Below are 21,434 nucleotides of genomic sequence, written 5' to 3'. Positions count from 1 at the left end.
GCCACATACACCCGGACAACACCATTACTGGCCCCAACAACATCACACATACCATCTCGGGACTATTTAATTGCTCATCGTCTAACATTGTATATGCCATCAAATGCCAACAGTGTCCCTCAGCTCTCTACAAAGCCATTTTTCACCTTCTCACCCCTTGCTTTTTCCTGTAAGACCTATTGCAGTCGTTAAGAGCCGTCAACAGGCTCATCTCAGCTATCTGCCAACCACCCATTCCCACCACCCTTCTGAGTAATACCCCTCCCCACCTTCTCACTATATAGAAGGATCTGGCAACTTCTGTTTCAGTGTATCTGAAGAAGTGTGCATGCACACGAAAGCTCATACCAAGAACTAACTTAGTTGGTCTTTAAGGTGCTACTGGAAGGAAAAAAAATTTTTTTGTTTTGACACACACACACACACACACACACACACACACACACATATCATAGTTACACTCTTGGATCCTGAAGATGCCAATATTTAAACTCTGACTTCCTCAGTGTTCCTAGTTATGAAGCAGAGAGGACTCCCCCAAAGAGGCAACAACAGTTCTGTTGATTTGTGGGGGCCTTCTTATTACAGCATGGTTGCCTTAGCAACTGCATAGGCTTCATGCATCACCACTCTCTCTCTTTTCACTGAAAGGACCACATTGGTGATGCAGCCTGCATGGGCACATGGTCGTGAAGGCTGCCTCTTGCATGGTGTGGGAGGACCTTCACTCGAGTGTCTTGCAAGTAGGACAAACATCCCCTACCCATATTGTGTAGGGATCTTGGAAATTGAGCAACTCAATGCAAGCACAGTATAGTGAGCACATTGCTCAATGTGGCAGTGTTATAGTACAGGTATTTCCCATCATCATATGTTCAGGGGAAAGCTGTGTGAGAAGCAGCCCCCCCGCCTTGCATTATATGGGTTGCATTATATAAAATACTACTACTACTTTTTAAAAAAGTTATTTGAAACTGCTTTTGGTGTGTTGTGTTCTAAATCCCGGTTGTTTGTGTGTTCAGCCTTTGAGCTATGCTCGGTTTTTCCTGAGGGTGACCAAACAGGCCCTGAAGACCTCCCTTTTGCCACCGGAAAGGACGGCAGCACAAGGTAAATGGCAAAGGAACTGCTGTTGGGCTACTGGTTTCTGTGTGACTTGAAAGCCTCATTGTGGCAACTGACTTCAGTCACCCTTGATACATTAACTTTCATGAGGATTTGGGATCTGTGGAGTGAGGCAGCTACCAGAGAAAACTGCCATTCTGGCACAAGTAACTTTCTGCCTGGGTGATATTGTAACATCTTAAGACTTGATAGGTTTCCTCACTCTTTATGCTTCTGTCAAAAACTGTCTTTCCAGGAGGATGAGATCCTGCTGAAGCATTGCAGTACATAGTTGCCTATTTGCATTGTTATTGCAGGAGACATTAGGCTGCTCTGAGAGCTACTTGCTTTGCTTTCTCCTTTTTTGTTCATAATTCTAGGCTTGGGTTCTTTAAACCAGGCTGGAAAAAAATACTTCAGGTGTATCCCCCCCCCCCCGAATGTTGACTTGGCTACTTCTGCTAAGAAATTTCTTTCTCTCTCTGGCCCAGGTAGAGCATGAGGTAGCAGGGGCTACCCGAAGTTGGATTAGCATTCATTAGCCTATTGAAGGTGGCTGGATGAAGCATCACTGGGTCCCTCTTAATTCACCTGCATTGTTTCTGGTAATGCCTTGTGCACATTTCCTTGCTCCTTCCGGTCCTTTTCCTACTGAAAATCTAGCTGTACTCGCTTTTCTGATCCTGCTTGGTGTCAACCTGCACCCTGTGTGCCTCTAAAAGGTGCTGAAGCCTCAGCCTTGCTCTTCATGGCTGAGGAGTTTGGGATGGGAGAGGGAGAAGGGGAAGGGAATGCCCACCCCACCTTTATTTTTAAGTGAATTGAACTGACACTAAAGCTGTTACACTTCTGATTCCTGAGCTACTTACAGTGAAATGCCTCTATCCATGAGTCTCTCCTCTCTCCCCATTAGTCCATTTTTGGCCAGTTGAAAACACTTGTTGCCAAACTCTTTTGCCACTGTGCATTGCATTTGAGCTGCTAAAGGTGTTCTGTGAAGCTAAGCTGCATTGGCTGTTTTCTTTTAAGCACGAGTTACTGTATAAATGTTTGTTGCGTCCTCCTGAATGTTGTACTTAATGGAAGGATTTATTCTTGTCGTTTAACTGCTGTAAAAATTCATATAGTTCAGATAAAAATGGTTTGCACTTTTAATTAATAAAATGAACATGGAAATGACAGTGCTTGTGCAGTTTAAACCACAGACCTTGGACTGAAAGGGATATTGTGTGTGGTATGGGGATGGCAGATTGTATGCAAGAAATAGCTGTTAAAATGCCCTGATTGTTACAAGCTGGTGAAGGGAGAGTGCCTAAAGCAGAGAATGATGTATATCCTTAGGACTTCATATCAATGCAGCAGCATTGATGAAGGTGTTTAAGGTTGGGTCTGATCCAGTGGGTAAACTTGGCCACATCCCTCTGCCAGTTGATATACCACTTGCTTTATTGATCATAGCTTGATTGCTGAAATTTCCCATCCCACACTTCTTAGTGCCCACGTTAGGCACAAAGATGTAACATTTTCTCTTGAAAGTGTAGCTTGCACTGGGTAAGGTCAATTCCAATACTCCAAAATGTCAAGCCATTTGCAAGTTCCTCTGGTGATATTTTCAGTTAGAACAGCAAGACTGTGCTTAGTAGCAGAATTGAAGTCCTGTTGTTGCCTGACGTAAGATTCCCCCCCCCCCCAACTTAGCTCCTTTTGAAAAGTAACTTTGTTTTCCCCTCTTTAAAATGTGGTTATTTCCCTTGAAATAAGTACACAAGAGCATAATGTTTGCTGTTTTATTAAGATATTGGTAGAAGTTGAACATAGTCCTTACCTTTTGTGAACAGCTTTAATAAATAAAATATGGCTAATACATGATTCCTACTGAACTTGTGAGCTATAGGAACAAAGTTGTCAACGGGTCCCAACAGAGTAGTAAAGTCATTTCTAGTAAACCAACCCACTTCATTAGTTTTCATGACAGCATAAGTATATTTCAACAGGAACTCATTAATACACTTGGCATTCCTAGGAATGTGCCATGGTAACGTTTTTAGTAATAAGGGTGAATCTCAGCTGGCTTTCCCCAACCTAGCTTGGTTTAGACTCTCCCTACTTCTAGAAACAAAAAAGCAACAGCCAAGAATGGTAAGTAAAACAAATCTGTTTATATTTATAAACCAAACCTTCTGATACTTGTATAATACGGTGCTGTTTAATACTGGAAGTTATAGATTAGTGTTTAATGTAATGTTAAAAGTGACTTTGTCACTTGAATGTATTCCTTGACAGTGGGCACATTCACATGGTGTGGTAAGCTCATAAACCACCATGGCTTACTGTACATGAGTGGATTGTGCCCACTTTGTTCCTCTCAACTTATGCTAGCAGGAAACAAATCCTGATCCTTGCTTCGTCAGGGGTCATGATTTATTTTGCTCCCAGCAATCTGTAGCCAAGGTTTGCTCTTGACATACTGATTGTGCTCTATTGAAGCAAAACATGATCCCCGGTTCAAACATAAGACTAAGTTGGGAGGGGGGTCATGATTGGTTTCCTTTCAGCATAAGCGGGGCTGAGACAAAACAACACCAAAAGGTGCTTTCTTGGTAATCCATTAACTGTGGCTTACTTTCATGTGCAAACTGGGCCATTGGTGCAAGACTTTAACCTCCTCCAGTTGAAGGTTTTTATGCTGTAAAGCCCTAACTCATAGGCATACGCAAAGCTACAGTAGCCTCGCCTTGCTTCTCTTTTTTGCATGAGAATGAGCTACATTTTGGCGGAGCCGGCTGTTCAGGTTCTCCAGAGCTGTAACGAAATTTATAGGTAACGGAAAAGACTGCTTGAATGTAATCTGCATAGTTGCTTTAATTGAATGTTCTAGGGAAAAGAGCACTGTGCCTCTGCATAAATGACAATGGACCACTATGAACAGAAGGCGAAAGGTAATGTTATACTCGATGAGATGGAAGGTTCTAAATTTAAAAGGCATTAGCAAGTGGCAGCTGCTACTTAGGAGTGTCGGCTGCTAAAAGCCACAAGAAGCAGGAACAGGCTCTGCCAAAATAAAGGATGGATATTCTCTTCCTCATATGTCCTCCCTTGCTTTTCTGAGCCAGGAAGTGAGGGGACAAAGAAGGGAGTGCTTAGCAGGGGAACCACAGGAGTCTGCTTCCTTTTGTTGGGGGGGAGGAGGGCTGAGTCACATGGAGTAGGCGGGTGTGTGCCTCCCTGGCTTCCAAACAGACAAGGACAATTGATGGCACTTCAAAATATAAATATTTTACTTCTACAACTTGTTAGTGCAAGTGAAATGGATTAATGGCTTGCTGCTCTGCTGCTATTCCATTTCTTGCAATCGGAGGCATTCCTCACAACTCTGTTAAAGCTGGAGACAGGAGACATTAGGCGAGGGATTAAATGAATCCCTTTGAAACTCACAGTGAATAAGCTCACCAGCAGGTTTTGAACAGCCTCAGGGGAGAGGCAGCCTGGAGTCTCCTGTCCTCACCAACTACCACCACTACTACTAGTGTTCCTACACAACTCATGTAGCTGATGCAGATTATGAGAACTTGAGGGCTGCTTCAGCTCTTTATTGGAAAGGTCTCATTATGCAAATGTCACCACTATTAAAATACACAGATTTACAAAACACTTTACAGACAACCAACATTAACAGTTAATAAATACAGTTAGATACCTATATTTTTTGTACATTCTCACCAGCTAAAGGATCAAAGTACAAGATACAGAACACTGAGAATATCATTAATTAAAAAGGGGAGCTTATTGCTTACGTCAGCAAGCAGCAAATAAGGGCACAGGAGTTTGAACTGAAGAGAACTACGTCCTATCACCAGTGGCATTAAGAGAAAAACACACAGCATATCACAAAGCACTGCTTTTTTTTTGCCTAGTGTGTAGAATTGAGCAGCTTATATTGGACCAAGAACTACTACTTTTAAATATGTATTCTACCATGGCTGAAGACTTGCCTCACAAATGGATCCTACATACTCTACCACTATGTAATGAAAGATGAACACTTTCTAGTTGTAACAATATTTTGTACTGGACCACACTAGGAATGGATGGCAGATTCTCTCCTGTAGGATGAACAGGATGAGCAGCAGATAATCCATGTATGAATCCACACATATGGAGTTACACTTCTTTTATAAAAAACATGAGAGCACACTCTGAGGCTAGTACTTTCCAGTTATGACTGCATGTTGGGAAGAGGTCAAAACACATTTGCAACATTTTAGAATTTTGACATGTCTTCAAAGAACTGCACTTTTCCCATAGAAGCACAACTAATTGAGCAGAAGGGCATTGCAGTCTACCTTCTCCCCTGCTATGTCCTGAAGCATGGCAGCAGAAACAGCCTGCTTGTCTGCAGCTCCTCATTTCATTGGTAACACTTGATTTGTAACACAACGCACCTAAGGCTTGCAGATAAGTGGGAAAGTGCTGTTGCTCCTTAATTTTGGTTATTCCCCTCCCCCATCCCTGATGGGTAAAAGCCAAGACCTTTTAGCTTTCTGCACTTGATTTCTAACAGTTTCATCAAGTTTCTTGAAGAAATTGAGTTAATAAAAAGCTATTCAGAATAATTACCTAATTCTCCCCAGTCCTTAGGCAAATTATCAGTTTGGGGAGGGGTCACAGCTCAGGGGCAGAGCACCCGCTTTGCATACTGAAGGTGCTGGGTTCAATCCTAGGGCTGGAAATATCTTCATGATGGAGAGCTGCTGCTAGTCAGTGTAGACAGTACTGAGCTAGACAGACCACTGGTCTGACTCAGTATAAGGCAGCTTTCTATGTTCCTATACACTAATGTCAAACTGCATTGGGCAGTGATTCTGTTGAGCTAAAACTTAATCCCCGTGGAATTATGTAATGTAACATATTCAGATCTGTGTACATTTAATGCCTTAGTATTTTAGATCATTCAAGCGAATGTTAGCAACCAAGAGACCTCTTCTAACATACTGTCCCTGATTATTCTGCATTTCAGCTATTTAATGCTAAAACTGATTTTATTTATATATATAGAGAGAGAAGTGTTTTGCTCTTTAGTATGAAGGATGGAGACAGGCGATCATCAAACCCTTCCTGAGCAACTGACAATTAGAGTTCATCTAGTCTCTCTCATTTTATAACTGCTATAGCAAGCTGCCTTCCTCTAGCTTTTCCCCAGTCCCTTCATACTCTGAAGGTCTCTTGCAAGGACCAGACAAATAGCTGAGCCAAACACTACACTGCCATATTACTGTCCCCTCTGAATGGGGAAGGGAGAACTGATGACCAAAAAGTCTGACAAGCGAGTTGCTGGCTCCATCAGTTCACAGGACAACATATTTGAATCTGAACTAGCTTTATATCAGTTTGACACCTGAGATAAATTAGGGATTGGGGAGGACACAGTGGTGGAAAGATTTAACCACTACTATTATTAGATGCAAACAGTTTTAACATTATTACTTTTTTAGTTTAAAAGACTAAAATGTCACTTAAGCACCCCAAAAGACTCCAAGCTATTGAAATTTCAATATAGTTTCAACTTTAGCCACAGGAAATGATCTTTAAAAACTACAAAAATTAGTATTCCCTCTTTTTTATATGTTACATGGGGGCATAGATAAGATTAGTCTTAACTGGATATACAACAGGGGCTAGGAGTGCTCAAGTGCTAGATTCAAACCCCCTATGGCTTTTAATAATGTGCCTGCAAAGGCCTGCTGCTTCCACAATGGCTCTGTTAACCTTAAAGAACCACCCCACCAACTACAACCTGGACTGCTTCTGTCTTCCTCTTCCCTTCCCTCCACCCCACCTACAAAAACTGGCAGGTTTTAAAAACGAGATCCTTCAAAAAATATTGCTCCACAGACTCATCTCAAACAGGTAACACTTTTTTTTTGGCAATCTCTCTTTTGAAAGAATCTCTCTCCTATTTATTCCATCGTGTCACTGTCAGTATCTAGTTGCCATGAGCAAGATGAAGCTATAGATACGTGTTTGTGGGTAAGAGAGAGAATGTGTATGTGACATTGCTGAGAGAGAGAGAGAGAGAGACTGGCACACCAGCCATTTTATTTTTTTTAGACTGAAACACACATTCCTAGGATCTATTTACATGAGTGGTGCATTCCACAATCACATGGTTCTGAAATGCTCACTCTTTTAAATTTACTCCTCATTCTGTGAATGCCTAACCTAAACTATTTGGGGGAGGGGGGCAGGAGAGGGGAATACAAAGGAGCATGCTACTTTGTACACCTCCAGAGGAGCCCAGGGTCTGGTATACAGTGGCTCTGCCTTTGCAGCAGGTGGATACTCTTGCCATGACCCCGGCAACAACTAGAGAAGCCCTGCCAGAGACGGCTTCTTATCAACTTATTTCTACGGCTGTTCACACTGCAAGGTGAGGCCAGAGCTAACTCTTCTGTGGGGGAAAGCAGCCTGTTCTCAAAGAGAAGCATGTGGAGCTTGGGCTTGAGTCTGGCTAGTCGCTGCCACCGCTTTGCATCACAGAAGTGAAGGGGAGAGAAAATGGAAGCTCTTCCTCCCCAAGATTTGAAGTGCTCACCTTCGAGCCTGCTGGAGATGCTGTACCCGTGGGGGCTTGTGGAGCCAGAAGAAAGAGAGGCTAGCTGCTCCTGGAGACTGCTCTGCCCGCCTGCAGGAGGCGCAGGGTCGGCCACTGTCTCGTTCTCTGCTGACACACCCTGACCCAAGGTTGCCCTCTTTGGTTCACAAGTGCTGAACCATTGATCTGAGGACAGGCGTTTTGCACTCTGAAGTTTGCTAGCTTCTATTTTCCTCAGGTCAATATAGCCTGGGTCTTCCAACACGTTGATCCTGGAACCTGCACTCAAGGTAGTTCTGTCTGTGAAAGAATCCACTCTCCCATCGTACCCTAGATCAGCAGGTGCGGAGACCTGGTGCTGAGGCCACGGTCTCTTGCAATCCCCGTGGTTTTCTTTATTGTCGCCGTTGTCTTCTTGCCCACCTTGGAAAGAGTTCTCTGTCCACTCTGACTCCTCACTGATGTTTACGGCCGTACTCATGTCCCTGAGAAAGACCACAATGACAGTGATGTTGTCGCTGGAGCCAGCATCTCGAGCCGAAGCCACTAACTTGTGGGCCACCATGCTGCTATCCCCATTGTTCTCCTTCAGGTGGTCAGCCACCACTTTCACTGCTTCATCAGGGTTCACGGTGTCATAGAAGCCGTCGCAGGCTAAAATGAGGTAGTCTTCCGATCCATCCAGAACGGTGGAGCCCGAGTCCGCGTCCCCACAGATGTATGGCTTGTGTTCTGCATCACCTGGAGTAGGTGGGTAAAGAGATCCAGAGAAGATTTAGGCAGCTGTGAAGTCAGGATAGATCAGTGAATTCTCTTTACCTCTTGGCTTAAGGCAGTGGAATAGTGAAGGCAGAATGCTCACTGGTTGGGAGACAAGGGCTTGAAACCTCTTGGGTGGGGACTCACTTCTAGCTCTCATTTGGCATGAAAGCCAGAAAACATGAGAAGAGGTGGAGCAAATTTAAAAGGCCTAGGAATCGACTGATGATTCAGAATGCCATCTTTTCTAAGCTACTGGCTCATGGGTGTTTAGACCTCAGGTTTGGTAAGAGGCCCACTTTTGGATTTGCACTGCTTTATGGGGATGAGAGGAAAGCTGTAAATCAAATTGGACCTTGCAAATTCCTGAGTATAAAAAGTCCATTTTGTCTTGTGTTGAGTTTAGCATGCTGTCTTTCTCCCATACTCTGCTCATAAAGCACAGCTCTCCTAAGCAACAGCTCCCCGCGTTCTGGGATGTTGCTGTAGCACTGCCTTTCCAGGACAGTGGAAAGATAAGTAACTCCTGCATTGGACATGCCCCTGCTTATCACAACAAGTGAGCCCTGCACCATGCTCTCTGGTGCAGTCAGAGAGTGCCCCACTCAAGAGACGACTGGCAAAATGCATCTGCTTCTCTACTTATAGAGCCATCTGGTCACACTCTGGTTTAATTGGAAGTGCAATAATCTTGTGCTGTTAATCCAATAAACACCTCAATTATGACTACTAGACTTCAAGATGGACACATTGATTTGGCAAGGGAATTCTGAAGTTGAAGCTGCTTGTCCCCTCATCAGGTATACTCATCCGGAAAGCTTCCACTTTAACTAATACAGCTAACAGCTGATGATATTTTCCTCCATGCATCTGCCTAGTGTTTTATAAAGGCATATCTTTCTCTTCCCAGCTTTCTGAACTGAAAAGCGTCAACCTCTTTGTTACAGGTGTTCCTTCTTCTGTACTTCCTCCAGCTCTACAATATTCTGAGATGAGGCGTTCAGTCACCTAGATCTGAAGACAGATTTTCATAGCAACACTGTAACTTCCCTTTCCCAGTGCTGAATTTGCCTTGTTCGCTACTACACCACTCTGAGAAGACGTTTTCATTGGATCTTTCACTGTGATTACAGTAGCCCTTGGCTGGGAAGTCACAACCAATTTAGAAACTATATTTAGTCACTAAAACTCATAGGGGCTAATAAGAAAAGAAAATGAAGAAGGAAAAATAAAATAGACCAGAAGACAGGATTTCAGTTTCCTACCAATGGCTCTGGAGACAGACAGACTCCCATTGACTCGCCAAGCCCCAAACCAGACCACGCAGCCTCCGAGGGCCTCAATGCGCTTCTTCTCATCCTAAACCAGAAGGGAACACATAAGCTGGTCAAAGGCTGATGCTGGGGATTCTCCTAAATATTTCAGTGCATGCTTTCTCTCGCTCTCACACACTACAATTTACTTGCTGTGGCAATTTTCATCCATTTCCCTCTGAAGTAGAAATATGTTGGCCCTAAATTACAGTGGTTACCTCGAGTTACATATGCTTCAGGTTACATACGCTTCAGGTTACAGACTCCGCTAACCCAGAAATAGTGCTTCAGGTTAAGAACTTTGCTTCAGGATGAGAACAGAAATTGTGCTCCGGCGGCGCAGCAGCAGCAGGAGGCCCCATTAGCTAAAGTGGTGCTTCAGGTTAAGAACAGTTTCAGGTTAAGTATGGACCTCCGGAACGAATTAAGTACTTAACCCGAGGTACCACTGTAATGGCTAACTACAGTAGCTAGTAGGCAACTGGACAGTGAGGGTCTGACAGGCCCCAAATCAGAAGTACAGAGGGATTGCCATCATTCATCAGTTGCTTCAAAAGACACATCTTTTTCTTCTGCTTCTCCTGGCACAAAAAACTGAACCATTTGACTATGGTTTGGTTTTGGGGTTTTTTTATAATACTGTTTTACTGTTTATCTTCTTATGATGTTGTATTTGTTCCAAAGTTGCTTAGAAATGCTTTTATATAAATGGTGTAGTGACCACCACACCTGTTTCCCTTCCTGTGGGGCTAGAAAACCATCCATTCTGCCATTATCCCAGGCAAGGCTCACCTCACGATCCGGTTTATGAGGTTTCATCAGCTCCACTGCTTGGCCCCCCCTGACAAGCATCACCTGGGAGTCTCCCAGCCAGGCCACATACAGCATGTTCCCTCGGATGAATGTCACAACACCTGTGGTCCCACACCGCAAGCTCTAGGGAGAAAACAGAGCCTTAGTCTTGCTATAGACAGGCAGAAGCTGCCTGGCTGCTTCAGGCATTTTCAAACACACATCTCAACTGCAGCTAGACTGTGAACTAAGCAGGTGGTTGGATTGATGGACTATTTACTGTCAGATGGGCAGCATATAAATAAAATTATTATTATTGTATACTTGAAGCCTATGGAATAACAAGCAAAGATTTTACCAAGTTGCTCTAATGCATCAATGTGCGGTTCTGAGTTGTGCCTCTGCATATGCTGGCACATTAATCAAAACACTGCAGAGAATGTGAAATATCCCCAATAAAGTGGAAGTAATTCTCTGAGGACTCTTTCCCCCAGCTTGAACCACCCTTCCACCGAAACACGCAGCCTTTAGAAGGTTTGGAAGATTAACCTGTACCACAAGTTGCTCCAGGTAAGAACTGTTTATTCTGTGGCTGGCTGCAGAAGTGCTCCCTGTTGCAGATCTCATGGCACAAACAGCTGCCCCAGAAAGAAAGCTTTGTCCAAACCCCTTTAATCCCCACTCCTCAGGGGAGGCCATTTAGATAGGCTCAAATAACCGTTGAGCAGATTTTTCAGAATTAACCTCCACCCTCACCCGAATTAATGTTGCTCATTCACCTCTCTGGCTGCCTTCTGCACAAAGCGTTCATCCGTCACTTGGAAGGCTTTGCACAGTGCCTCTGCAGGGTCATGCTGGAACATCTCTTGGTGCACCAGGTTCACGTGGAGGTGGATGGAAGCATAAATGGCAGCATCCACTCCTCCGTGGCCATCAAATACTGCAAAATAGGCCTGCTCCTCTTGATCCTGCCAAGAGAAGGGCATTGATATGATGAACCCCTGAGAACGAGGCTGAGAAAGGCCACCAACCTGGATAGTTTTCAAAGAGGATTAGACAAATTCATAGAGAAAAGGGCTATCAACGGCTGCTAGCCATGATGGCCATGCTCTGCATCCACAGTTGGAGGAAGCAATGTTTCTGAATACCAGTTGCTGGAAACCACAAAAGGAGAGAGTGCTCTTGTGCTTGCTGGTTTCCCACTGGAATCTGGATGGCTGCTGTGAGAACAGGATGCTGAACTAGATGGGCCACTGGCCTGATCCAGCAGGCTCTTATATTCATCAAATAGCACAGGCAAACAGCTTCAGCTGTTGGCATGTTAAGTGGGGTTGGGGGACAAAAGCCACACTTTATAAAGAGCTAGGTGACTATTCTGCAGCCGACAACAACTGAATAAGTGGTTGCAACAGGGTTGCTGGTTTGGTGACGTTTCTCTGTTCTCTGATTGGACAGTCATGAGCTACATTGACATCAGTAAGCTTATCTGTGGGTACAGCAAGTGCCAATTTCTCTCTGTCTCAGAACACACCAGGGATCTGTTGGCTCTTGCCCCACTTGAGGTTTGATAACTGTGTCCTAGCTGCCTCCCGTCCATTCTCCTTTCCTCAAAAAGCTCTTTACCTCAAGGTTGAAGAGGGTGTTGAAGTCTGGAATGCAGACGTGTTTGTCTTCCATCTTGCGGCGCATGTTCTTAATGGCATGAATGGATGTTTCGTAGTAACGGTGGGGCTTCGGCTGGAGGGGAAAGTCCTTTACCCAGCTGCTGCAAACCTCATGGAGTTTGCTGAACACTGTACGAGCCAGCTTCACTGTTTCTACCTCTAAGAGACCGGATACAAGAGAAGAGAAGAGTGGACATGTGGTCTCTGCTGAAATAAGAAGCATCATTGTGCTGACCAGGAACTTCCAGTGTGGGGGTGGGAAACCTGTGTGTCACCCCCCCCCCCAGATATTGATGGACTCCCAGCAGCATGGCTCCAGGGTCAGCAGGAGGGAAACTTAGTCCAGCAACATCTGGAGGACCCCAGGTTCCTCACCCCTAAACAGATAACCTCTTTTCTGTCTATGTTTTATTGAAATTTTCAAATATATCAACACTATGTCAGGTGCTTGTAGAAAACAAAACTACATACTAATTTCCAGTCCCACTCTGCAGATCGTATGCAGAGATCCCTTTACACAACTAGTGAGGTCCCCAGTAGTATTTGCACAGTCTACCTTCTTTTGTGCTTTCACGATCTTAAAATGAACCTTAAGTAGGCATGATTTATCCACCAAAAGTAGCCAGGGGAAACTGCATGCCTTTGTCACTCGACAGAAATAACCTCTAATCTAACTTTGTAAATAAGTCCAAAAAAGTAGTAGTCTGGGCAGCAGGGGGGAGGGGATTACATGTTTCCATGGTGGCTACAGAGGAGGACAGAGTCCATCCCGCTGCCAGCATGCTTATTTGCCTGCATATAATTCCTTGTTAGCTATGGACCAGGTGAGCTCTCAAATGCAACGCTGGGGTAATGAACAATTTGGTGTGATGGATGGGTCAGAACACTATGATTCAAGTCTGCTTCTAGCCACTTAGTTCATTTATCCAAATTTATTTTCCAATCTCATTTTAACCAGCTGCTACATAATTCTGAACTTCTAGGATTAGCAATATGTCTTTTGGGTTGCATCTCAGCTGCAAAACACTGACCAGAACCAGCTGTCTGGTGTCTGCCAATCCTGAAGCAAATTGTTAATCAGGCACACTTCCTTGGCAGCTCTCCAGCCTGATACATCTCTAATGTAGTCACCACTGAGGAACCAGTTGCTCATTTCCATTCTCCTCATTTTCCAGCACCAACCCCAATGGGGTTTCCTGGCAGCAGGTAGCAAATATTCCAACATCAAAATCATCAGAGCAAACCACATGGTGATTTGCCCGCTCCTCTAGTCTAGGCAGTTGCCAGTCCCACAAGTGAAACACCACATTGGTTGCAGAGCTTCCCCACCCAATACCCTGGAGAAAGGCACTGTCTTTCCTGCAGCTTTGCACATTTCAGAAAACCCCTCTGAAGGAAGGTGCCCATTTGCTGTGCTGAAACTTTAAACGCAGCCCCCTGTGGATAGCACACACAGTGTTAGCATCATCAATAATTACTGCTTCAGATATTTTTTTTAAAAAAGAGCCCTCAACAGGCTATCCACCCCCGTGCAGCTGAAAATTACTCATCAATCGTTAATGTTGCAGTGCCAAGCTAGGGCTGAGTCAGCTGTCATCCTGCCTATGTCATGCACCATTTCATCTTCCCCCTGCTGCCTGGGAACCATCAGGGCTGGAAGTGCTGCTTAATTGCATCAGTTACAGTGGGAGACCCGGCCCAGCCATTTTACCCAACAATGGCAATTGGCTAGCTGACAACTGCTGCAAAACGGGACACGTGAAGGAAGGAAAGCAAATGTGTGACCCATTTCCAATGGTAGATTTGCATATTCTTTTGACATACCAAAATTCAAAGCTGCTGGGGTGCTTATGCGGCTGTTTGCAACTGAAAGCTGATGAGTTCATTATGCTAGCTGAATATTCCTTGAGCTCAATATAAATATAATACAAAGTACAAAAATCAATATGAAACAAGGATTGTGATTATACCATCATTAATTCAGGTGAGACTTGTATAACTTTCAGGTTCATTCCTAAAGCCATCAAAGAAGGAGAGGAAGGTCAAGGCTTTCAGAAGAAACCACATGGTAACTCGCTTTGGGAAGTCCTCCTAAGAACCTCTCATTCTTTAAGAATCCTTTTTGTATTTTAGCAACTAGCTTAAGTAATTTATGGAATCACCATACATTTATAATGCGGAAATGCTTCTGAGTTCCTCTTCTCAAAACAAAGCAGGACTTATTTCCAACATACAAATTGGAAATTAAGGCTCACAGCTTGCCTTAAGTCACCGAGAAGCTGTATGCCAATGGGGATATGAAATCCCTGTCTGCTCAACCCTGTATCTGAGCCACTGCCCTCTGCATATGATTCTGCCACAGAGTCACTGGTGCTGACCCATGTTCTCATTCTGCTAACTGATATATTAGCGTGTTGGGCTCTGTACATTACAAGTTTAAAGACATTCTAAATAGGGCAGCTGCAAGGAATTTCCAGCTCTCTCAAATATTCTGTGTAGAATGATTAGTTTGAAAAATGTCAACATTTCCTTGGAGACTGTCAAATATTTATGCAAGTTTTAACAGATCTCAATTTGGAACTAATGAGGGCTGCTCAGCCAGAACAATGACAAATCTGCTTCATTCACCTGCACAGGATTGGGAAAGGCAGAAAGACCTACAAATGAGGGCAAAGTATAGGCAGTATTAGCCTCTGCTATAAATAACACATGAACTTAATTTTTTATATTTTAAGCAAATGCAAAGGAGGGAAGGATGACAATATATTTTCCAGGCTGAACAACAAACACCCTGTCAGCTTCTCCTATGAGATGCTATCTTTCATTGTAACAAGCGTTCTGGGGAGCCCGCAGAGGGAGCTTAGTCAGCACAACCCAGAATGAATTACAGCATATGGCTGGAGGATGGAAAGTTTTGCTGCATCATAAATACAAACAAGTAAAAAGGGAAAGTTTCTTTTGCTTTTTAAAAGATTGCCTTTAAAAAGAAAGACATTGTGCTGCAAATGTCAAAACAACAATGATCCCTCTAAAATTCTCCTGAATTTCCTGAGAGGAGAATAATGTGTGGAAAATGAAGAAACACAATATCCCTTAGAATAACCTAGGACAATGGATGCCCACCCCATAAACAACTGTCCAAAGGTAAGATGCAAATCAGAGGATTCTGCTTGCAATGCTGTTCCTGTTCTTTGCTGGGGGAGCGGGGGCAAATTAAGCATCATGCTCCATGGCATCAAAGCCAAAAGGAGTGGAGAGACTTGGGGTTGATAATTAAGCAGATGGACTGACATTTCATCATGTTCTGGGATTTTATTTATTTCATAACATTTATACACTACTTGACTGCAAAAACCTTAAAGTGCTTTACAAAAAGATACTGTATATAAGGCACTTACGTATGATCCCATCGGGGCTATCCTCATGCTTGGGCAAGTAATGTGCCGAAAGATCACTCTGGAGGACTTCATCGGCGGTCGCACGGGCTAAAGCAGCCGCCAAAAATGAAGGGCAATTACTGGAAGAGAAAGTAGAATTGGGAAAATCATTTTTCTGCTAATAAGGTAATTGGCAAGTTCCACAACAAAGAATCACACAGGACAATACTAACTAAAATAAGGTGAATTTTGCCCAAACTGAAAACAAATAGCACTAGTCCTTTGTCTCATCTTTCCTAAGAAGAACTTCGAAAGAAAAAGCTGGACCTTAAGGGCTGGTCTTTTTCTTTTGAAAGGCTGCACTGTTCAGCTTGCTATCTTGGTTACCCTCTCCCAAAATTGCCACATAACCCACTGCAGAGCTAGATCACTAGCACACTTTTTTCTTTTTGGTGTTACTGGCACGTGCAAATGAGATCTAATGGAGAAGAGTGTCCAAGACTCTCAGATGTGAACCAGCAAGTCCACAATGCAAAACTCAGTTGCTTTTAATGCACTAGGTGGCCACTAAGCAAACCACTATTCTTTCAGCAATCCCATCTGCAAGTATTTGGATACTACTACTAATTTCAATACTGAATTAACAGGGTTATAATAAGTATTAAGGCTGTAATAATAAATGTGGGGCAATTTGAGTACTCCACTACTGATTCTAAGCATCAAATGTTATCCTAAGCGTATGCACATCTATTTACTGCGATCTTTCCCTTGGAGTAATATCTGCCATATGTTCCAATCTGCTTAGAGGTAGACGTGGACCTACTAGAAAGATCCCAACATGGCTACAAGTACAACTCTGCACAAATCTGCATGAAGTACATATCTTATTTATTATGGTGTATAACACTTTGCAGCCTAAACACAAGTTTTCCCTAGTAGCAACAACATGGAAATTGAAACAGGGGTTATGATATGGTCTCTGTCCAAATGTCTTAGAGCTCAGTAACCCACCCCTACCCTGACACCTTACACTCTTGAGTAGTAGCAGCCTTGGCTTTGCACCCATTAGGAACATTTGAAGCTGCAATATGCAGAGTCAGGTCATTTTGCTCAGTACTGATGACACTGACTGGCAGCAGGTCTCCAGGAATTCGGACAGGAAGTCTTTCCCAGCCCTACTTGGAGATGCTGAGGATTGAATCTGGGAATCTGGCACAATGTAGGTGCACTACCATTGAGCTACAGCCCTTCTTAGTCCCATCATAAAGCCACTTTACTCAGTGCTTCCCAGATGATTGCTTTTGCCAACAAGCAGCCTTTTGAAACTGTAAATCTGGAGTGTCATTACATAAAGAGATTTATAACTTAAGTGCATATGCTAAATCTCCTGGCTATTTCAATTTTTAGCATTTCATGTTTATGTAAGTTACCGTATTTTTCCATGTATAAGACTACCCTTATTTTTTTGAACCCAAAATTAAGAAAACAAAACCCTAAAATAGAAGTGAAAATCTGGATGATCTGCGGTGGCAAGTTAATCTTTTTGGGGGCAATTGCCTTCAAAGTTTCCTGCATGGGGTGCATGCAGTGCACCATGGTGCAGAAGCAAAGGCAGCAGCTGGGGCACTGCATGCTCCCGCTCAGTGGCAGCTGCTGCTGCGGGGAAGCGAGGCGAAGGAGGCTCCCAGGCAGGAGAGCCGGGGGAAGGCAGCACCCACTCTGCGCCAGGCCATGCCATGGAGCAAACTGAGCTGAGGAAGGTGAAGAGCGGGCCGGGGGGCAGGGTGGGAGTGAGAGAGGGGAAGGGGGGGAAAGGAAAGAAGGGCAAGGACAGGTAGCTGAGGCAGCTCTCAGCAGCAGAGGTGGCAGCTGCTCTTGCTCCGGTGGTCGAACCAGCGGGGGCTTCAGGAGCCAGTCACCAGCATGCAGCCCGGAGGGGGAGGAGAAAGGGGGGACGGCAGCAGGAGGGACCTCAGCCCGCCCAAGCCAAAATCCTGGACATACGCTTAAATATTTTAAAAATCCCCCTGGATGCCCATGTTCCGTGTACAAGACGACCCCCAATTTTTTACTTTTTTTTATTTAGCAAAAAAACTCGTCTTATACATGGAAAAATACGGGACTTAAACATAGGGTTAAAAATAAAATACCAGCAATATCCACCAAATGATATCCTGTCAAGAGTCAAGTTCTAGCCCTTTAACTTAAATGCCATCAACACGAGCCCTTTCTCAGCATCAGCAGTTGTGCCGACTACCCACGCAGTGACTTCAAAGCTCAGTAATACGCACACTAATGAAGCACGACTAGCATGGGATATTACAGAGTCTTTGGGTTGGTTTTTCCTGGCACTAGGCAAATCCTTGGATACCATTTAGCACGCAGCAAGATGCTGGCTCTCCACATCCATCAGCAAAAATGAATGCACTCTGACATGCTCTTCCCAGCTCATTTCCAGCATGCTCAAAATGCAATCACAGATTTATAAAATGAATCGCTTTATTTAGCTGAGGTGTATCTGTGTGTGCATATTTACAATGAACTCCTGTGTCCCTGAAAACTATCACAGTTTGTTGCTATTTCATCTCATGCATGCTGTGTTAAGAACTGTGATAGACTCAGGAGGCTCTTGAGAAAAGGGCTACAAATAAATCAACAAAAGAGTCAACAAATAAATATATGTAGCCACCCATCCACAAATCTGATGTAAAGGCAAACCAAATTATAAAATCTGAATGCATAAATTAAGCATTTTGTGTGTTGTGTGTGTGCGCGCACACACACACACACACACACACACACACACACATCCTGGGTAGCTTTCATACTAAAGTAACAAAACCTGATTATTAAAAATACAAAAAGGAACAAGGTTTTAATGACCTGATCCCATTCCCTCTTGTGTGAAGTCTTCTCCATTAGTCTCTCTTCCTTCAAAGCAGCCCACAAAACCCCAACTTTTGTAATATCCCTTGATTACACCCACAGCTAGCTATCCTCAACTGCAACAAAAACTAAACATGCTACACTTTCTCTCATTCATCCCTGCTTGCTCTTGCCTGTCCCTCTGTTCTCTCCTTTCTGGCAAACCTTTGATTGTAACCGTGTTTGGAAGCAGACTTGCCTTATACTTACCATATATAGTGGAATACTAAAAATAATAAAAAGTGCAGAGCCAGGTTCATACAGGTAGATGACCTGAAGGGTCTTTTGAGAAAAGAACAAGGAGCAGTAGACTTCCTTAGTCATTTATCCTTGTTCTTTTCTCAAAAGACCCTTCAGGTGCCACAAATGCCATTTTCTCCTCATTTTCCCTGTCGACTGGCAGTGGTGGTGGTGGGTGGGGAAGGCAATACACCAATTCCTGCTGAGTCACATGCTCCTAAAGCTTCAAGTTGCTCCTTGCCAGTGGCATCAAAAATAAATGTTTTGGCAGAGAACATATGCTATTTGAGAACAGTCACAGTTCAGGTCATTATGGAAAGCTAAACTGAGGATCAGGATAGAGCAAGGTATGCCAAGGTTAGGAAGCTGCCTTGTAGGAGACCAAACTGTTGTTCTTCTACACTGGTACTGTCTCCTCTGACTGGCAGCTGCTTTCCAGGGACTCTGGTAGAGATTCTTCCAATCTGAACCCTTTATAAAACTGGAGGTTGCAGAGACTAGGGACTTTCTTCATGCAAACATTTTCTCTACTAATGAGCTATAGTTTTTCACCCTATCACAAAAATGAAATTGAAATCCTCCCATGATTTTTAAAATGTAACTTTTCCATTAGCATTTTCAGAAAATAACCACTGATATGCAAGTGACTGGGTTTTGCCAACAGCTACCTATGTGGGTCTGCTTAGTCCACACTTGTGAAGCTTGCACACTTGTATCTAGCCAAAATATCGAGCTAATACCCTGACAACGCTGGCTTCAACAAAAGCTACTCAGGGCGTTATTAGATAAATTAGATGGTTTTGGAAGTATATTCTTCTGACTCTTTGGCAATGCAAGCACTTGGCACAACACCCACAGCTGCACTCCTGTACTCCTGGGAATAACGCCACTGAACTGGAAGGCAGGCAGCTTCCATCAATTAACTTTAGAGGGAAACAGTCTGAAATAGGCTTGTGTCACCTTATTACATTTGTCTGGGCTAATGACTCCATGTAACATCAGAGAGCCAGTCAGAGAGTAAGGAAGAGATCTCTATTAAAAACACTTATTCTATACAGTTCTATTTCTGTTCTAGATTTAATACAAAAGTTACCAAACCACCAAATTCATAAAACAGTCATTCGACAATTTTGATGGGCAAGATAAAGGGGGGAAATCTCCAGGAAAGCTCCCCTTCCTGCATCAGGATACGCTCTTCTAATAATACCAACAGACAGCCACAGAATTAATTGCCTTTGACATCTGTACATTGCAAATCTTCTTAGAGAGGCTTTCCAGGACTGCAGTGCAAGCAGGGAAGTGATCAGCTGGGGCAGTCTCTCTGCTTCTGACTAGGAACCATCGGAATCTCTTTCCAGAGGCTTTTGTTAAGGAACCTTAACTGGATTGCTGTGCGCTGCCAGCCAAGACTAGACAAGAATCTGACGGCTAAACAGTGGAGGAGATGTCACTTTATTACTCTGAAATATTACTCTGAACCATGCAATTCAGTACCTCCAGTACTATTCTGGACTTAATACCAGTAAACTTCAAACTAGTATCAGGGAATGTATTTTCATTGTTTCAGTCTGTGTGACGCTCCTCAGCACAATGTAAAAATAGGCACAAGCATAATCCCCATACAGTGTTGTCCATGCTTTATTTCTTAAACTAAAGGCAAAATGTCAGGTGTGAAATTAGTCCTCAGTGATGTACTGTTTCCAAAGTACATGTTTTGCAGTGTTATTGGGTTGGAAAACTAACTTTAAATCAATTGGTTTAAAAAAAAAGAAAGGCAATAGCTATGAGATAATTTAAATTGTTGCTGCTGTACCTATATATTCTCCAGTTTAGCCTTCATATAATTTGCCCCTTAGTTATTTTTTGCCCAGCAGTAGTATGGGTAGATGGCACACCTGTGCTAGACAATAAATAATGCCACTTTGGTTTTCCATTCTACTTGAGGAAATATATGCCTCTTTTACCAGCCATTCATCTGATACCATATAATATGTTTATGAAATTCCAATGCCACATGTAGCCTTCCTTTTAATCAAAAGCCAGCCTACCTCTGCATGAAGGGCAGGTGTTGGAGTCTGAGTGTGACCTATTTATTGCACCTGATACAACAAGTTAAAACAATTATCTATTTGATATTGAGCTGATTCATTACATTTAAACACGAGTGAACTCCTATGGTCTCAAAAGCAGCTTGAGGAGGATGAAGGACAGAGGATGAAGAAAGAGTTGTGAGTAGAGGGGGGCCCTTTTCCCATCATTTGGACCCCTTGGGAAACTCAACAAACCTGCTGTACCTGGAAATGGATGTGAAGAGTTCAGCTAAATGGGATACAGCTGTGGGCAGCCTAAGCAAGTACCATCCACCTTGGGCCTGCCAATAAAAAGCAAGTCTAGAGTGCGAGACTAGAGTGATGTCTGCTGTTTTAGGAACTCTTCTCATTGTGAGACTTCTGTAGGTGAGCTGAGAGTTTGTTTGGACCCTGGGTGAGAACCCAGAGGCTGAGAGCAAGGGTGTGTCTGAAGGAAAATGAGCTGATATTGATTTATATGTATTAGTAATTTTGTATTAATGTAACATTTTTATTTCACATTTTATATGGAAGAGAGAGATGGGGGCTCTGATGAAGTTTGACTTCACGAAGAGCAGAAAAATATTTGGCAGTAAAGT

General features: G+C 43.4%; 3 protein-coding genes across 4 annotated transcripts in view; 1 reads left to right on the top strand and 2 right to left on the bottom strand.

The window, feature by feature from the left end:
- Positions 1–2,285, top strand: part of TRIM37 (tripartite motif containing 37) — a 39,826-nt gene extending 37,541 nt beyond the window's left edge. For both annotated transcript variants that reach the window (XR_014541914.1, XM_083587563.1), the window contains exons 25-26: positions 1,023–1,110; positions 1,596–2,285. Coding sequence is in view for 1 of the 2 variants with exons in the window: in XM_083587563.1 (XP_083443689.1) it covers positions 1,023–1,110; positions 1,596–1,599 (92 nt within the window). In the remaining variant the exon portion in view is untranslated. The remainder of the gene's footprint in view (positions 1–1,022; positions 1,111–1,595) is intronic.
- The window catches only part of PRR11 (proline rich 11), a 188,237-nt gene that overhangs the window by 66,987 nt on the left and 99,816 nt on the right, over positions 1–21,434 (bottom strand). The gene's annotated exons all lie outside the window — the stretch shown is intronic.
- PPM1E (protein phosphatase, Mg2+/Mn2+ dependent 1E) overlaps positions 2,878–21,434 on the bottom strand; it is an 84,846-nt gene continuing 66,289 nt past the window's right edge. Inside the window, exons 2-7 of the mRNA XM_083587602.1 lie at positions 15,623–15,741; positions 12,184–12,383; positions 11,340–11,528; positions 10,561–10,704; positions 9,721–9,814; positions 2,878–8,437 (exon numbers count right to left, since the gene is read on the bottom strand). Coding sequence (XP_083443728.1) covers positions 7,374–8,437; positions 9,721–9,814; positions 10,561–10,704; positions 11,340–11,528; positions 12,184–12,383; positions 15,623–15,741 — 1,810 coding nt within the window. The 3' untranslated portion in view covers positions 2,878–7,373. The remainder of the gene's footprint in view (positions 8,438–9,720; positions 9,815–10,560; positions 10,705–11,339; positions 11,529–12,183; positions 12,384–15,622; positions 15,742–21,434) is intronic.

This window comes from Podarcis filfolensis, assembly GCF_964270895.1.
Source record: "Podarcis filfolensis genome assembly, chromosome: 15".
Lineage (NCBI taxonomy): Eukaryota > Metazoa > Chordata > Lepidosauria > Squamata > Lacertidae > Podarcis > Podarcis filfolensis.
Note: the sequence above shows the minus strand (reverse complement) of the source record. Positions and strands in the feature narration are given on the sequence as shown.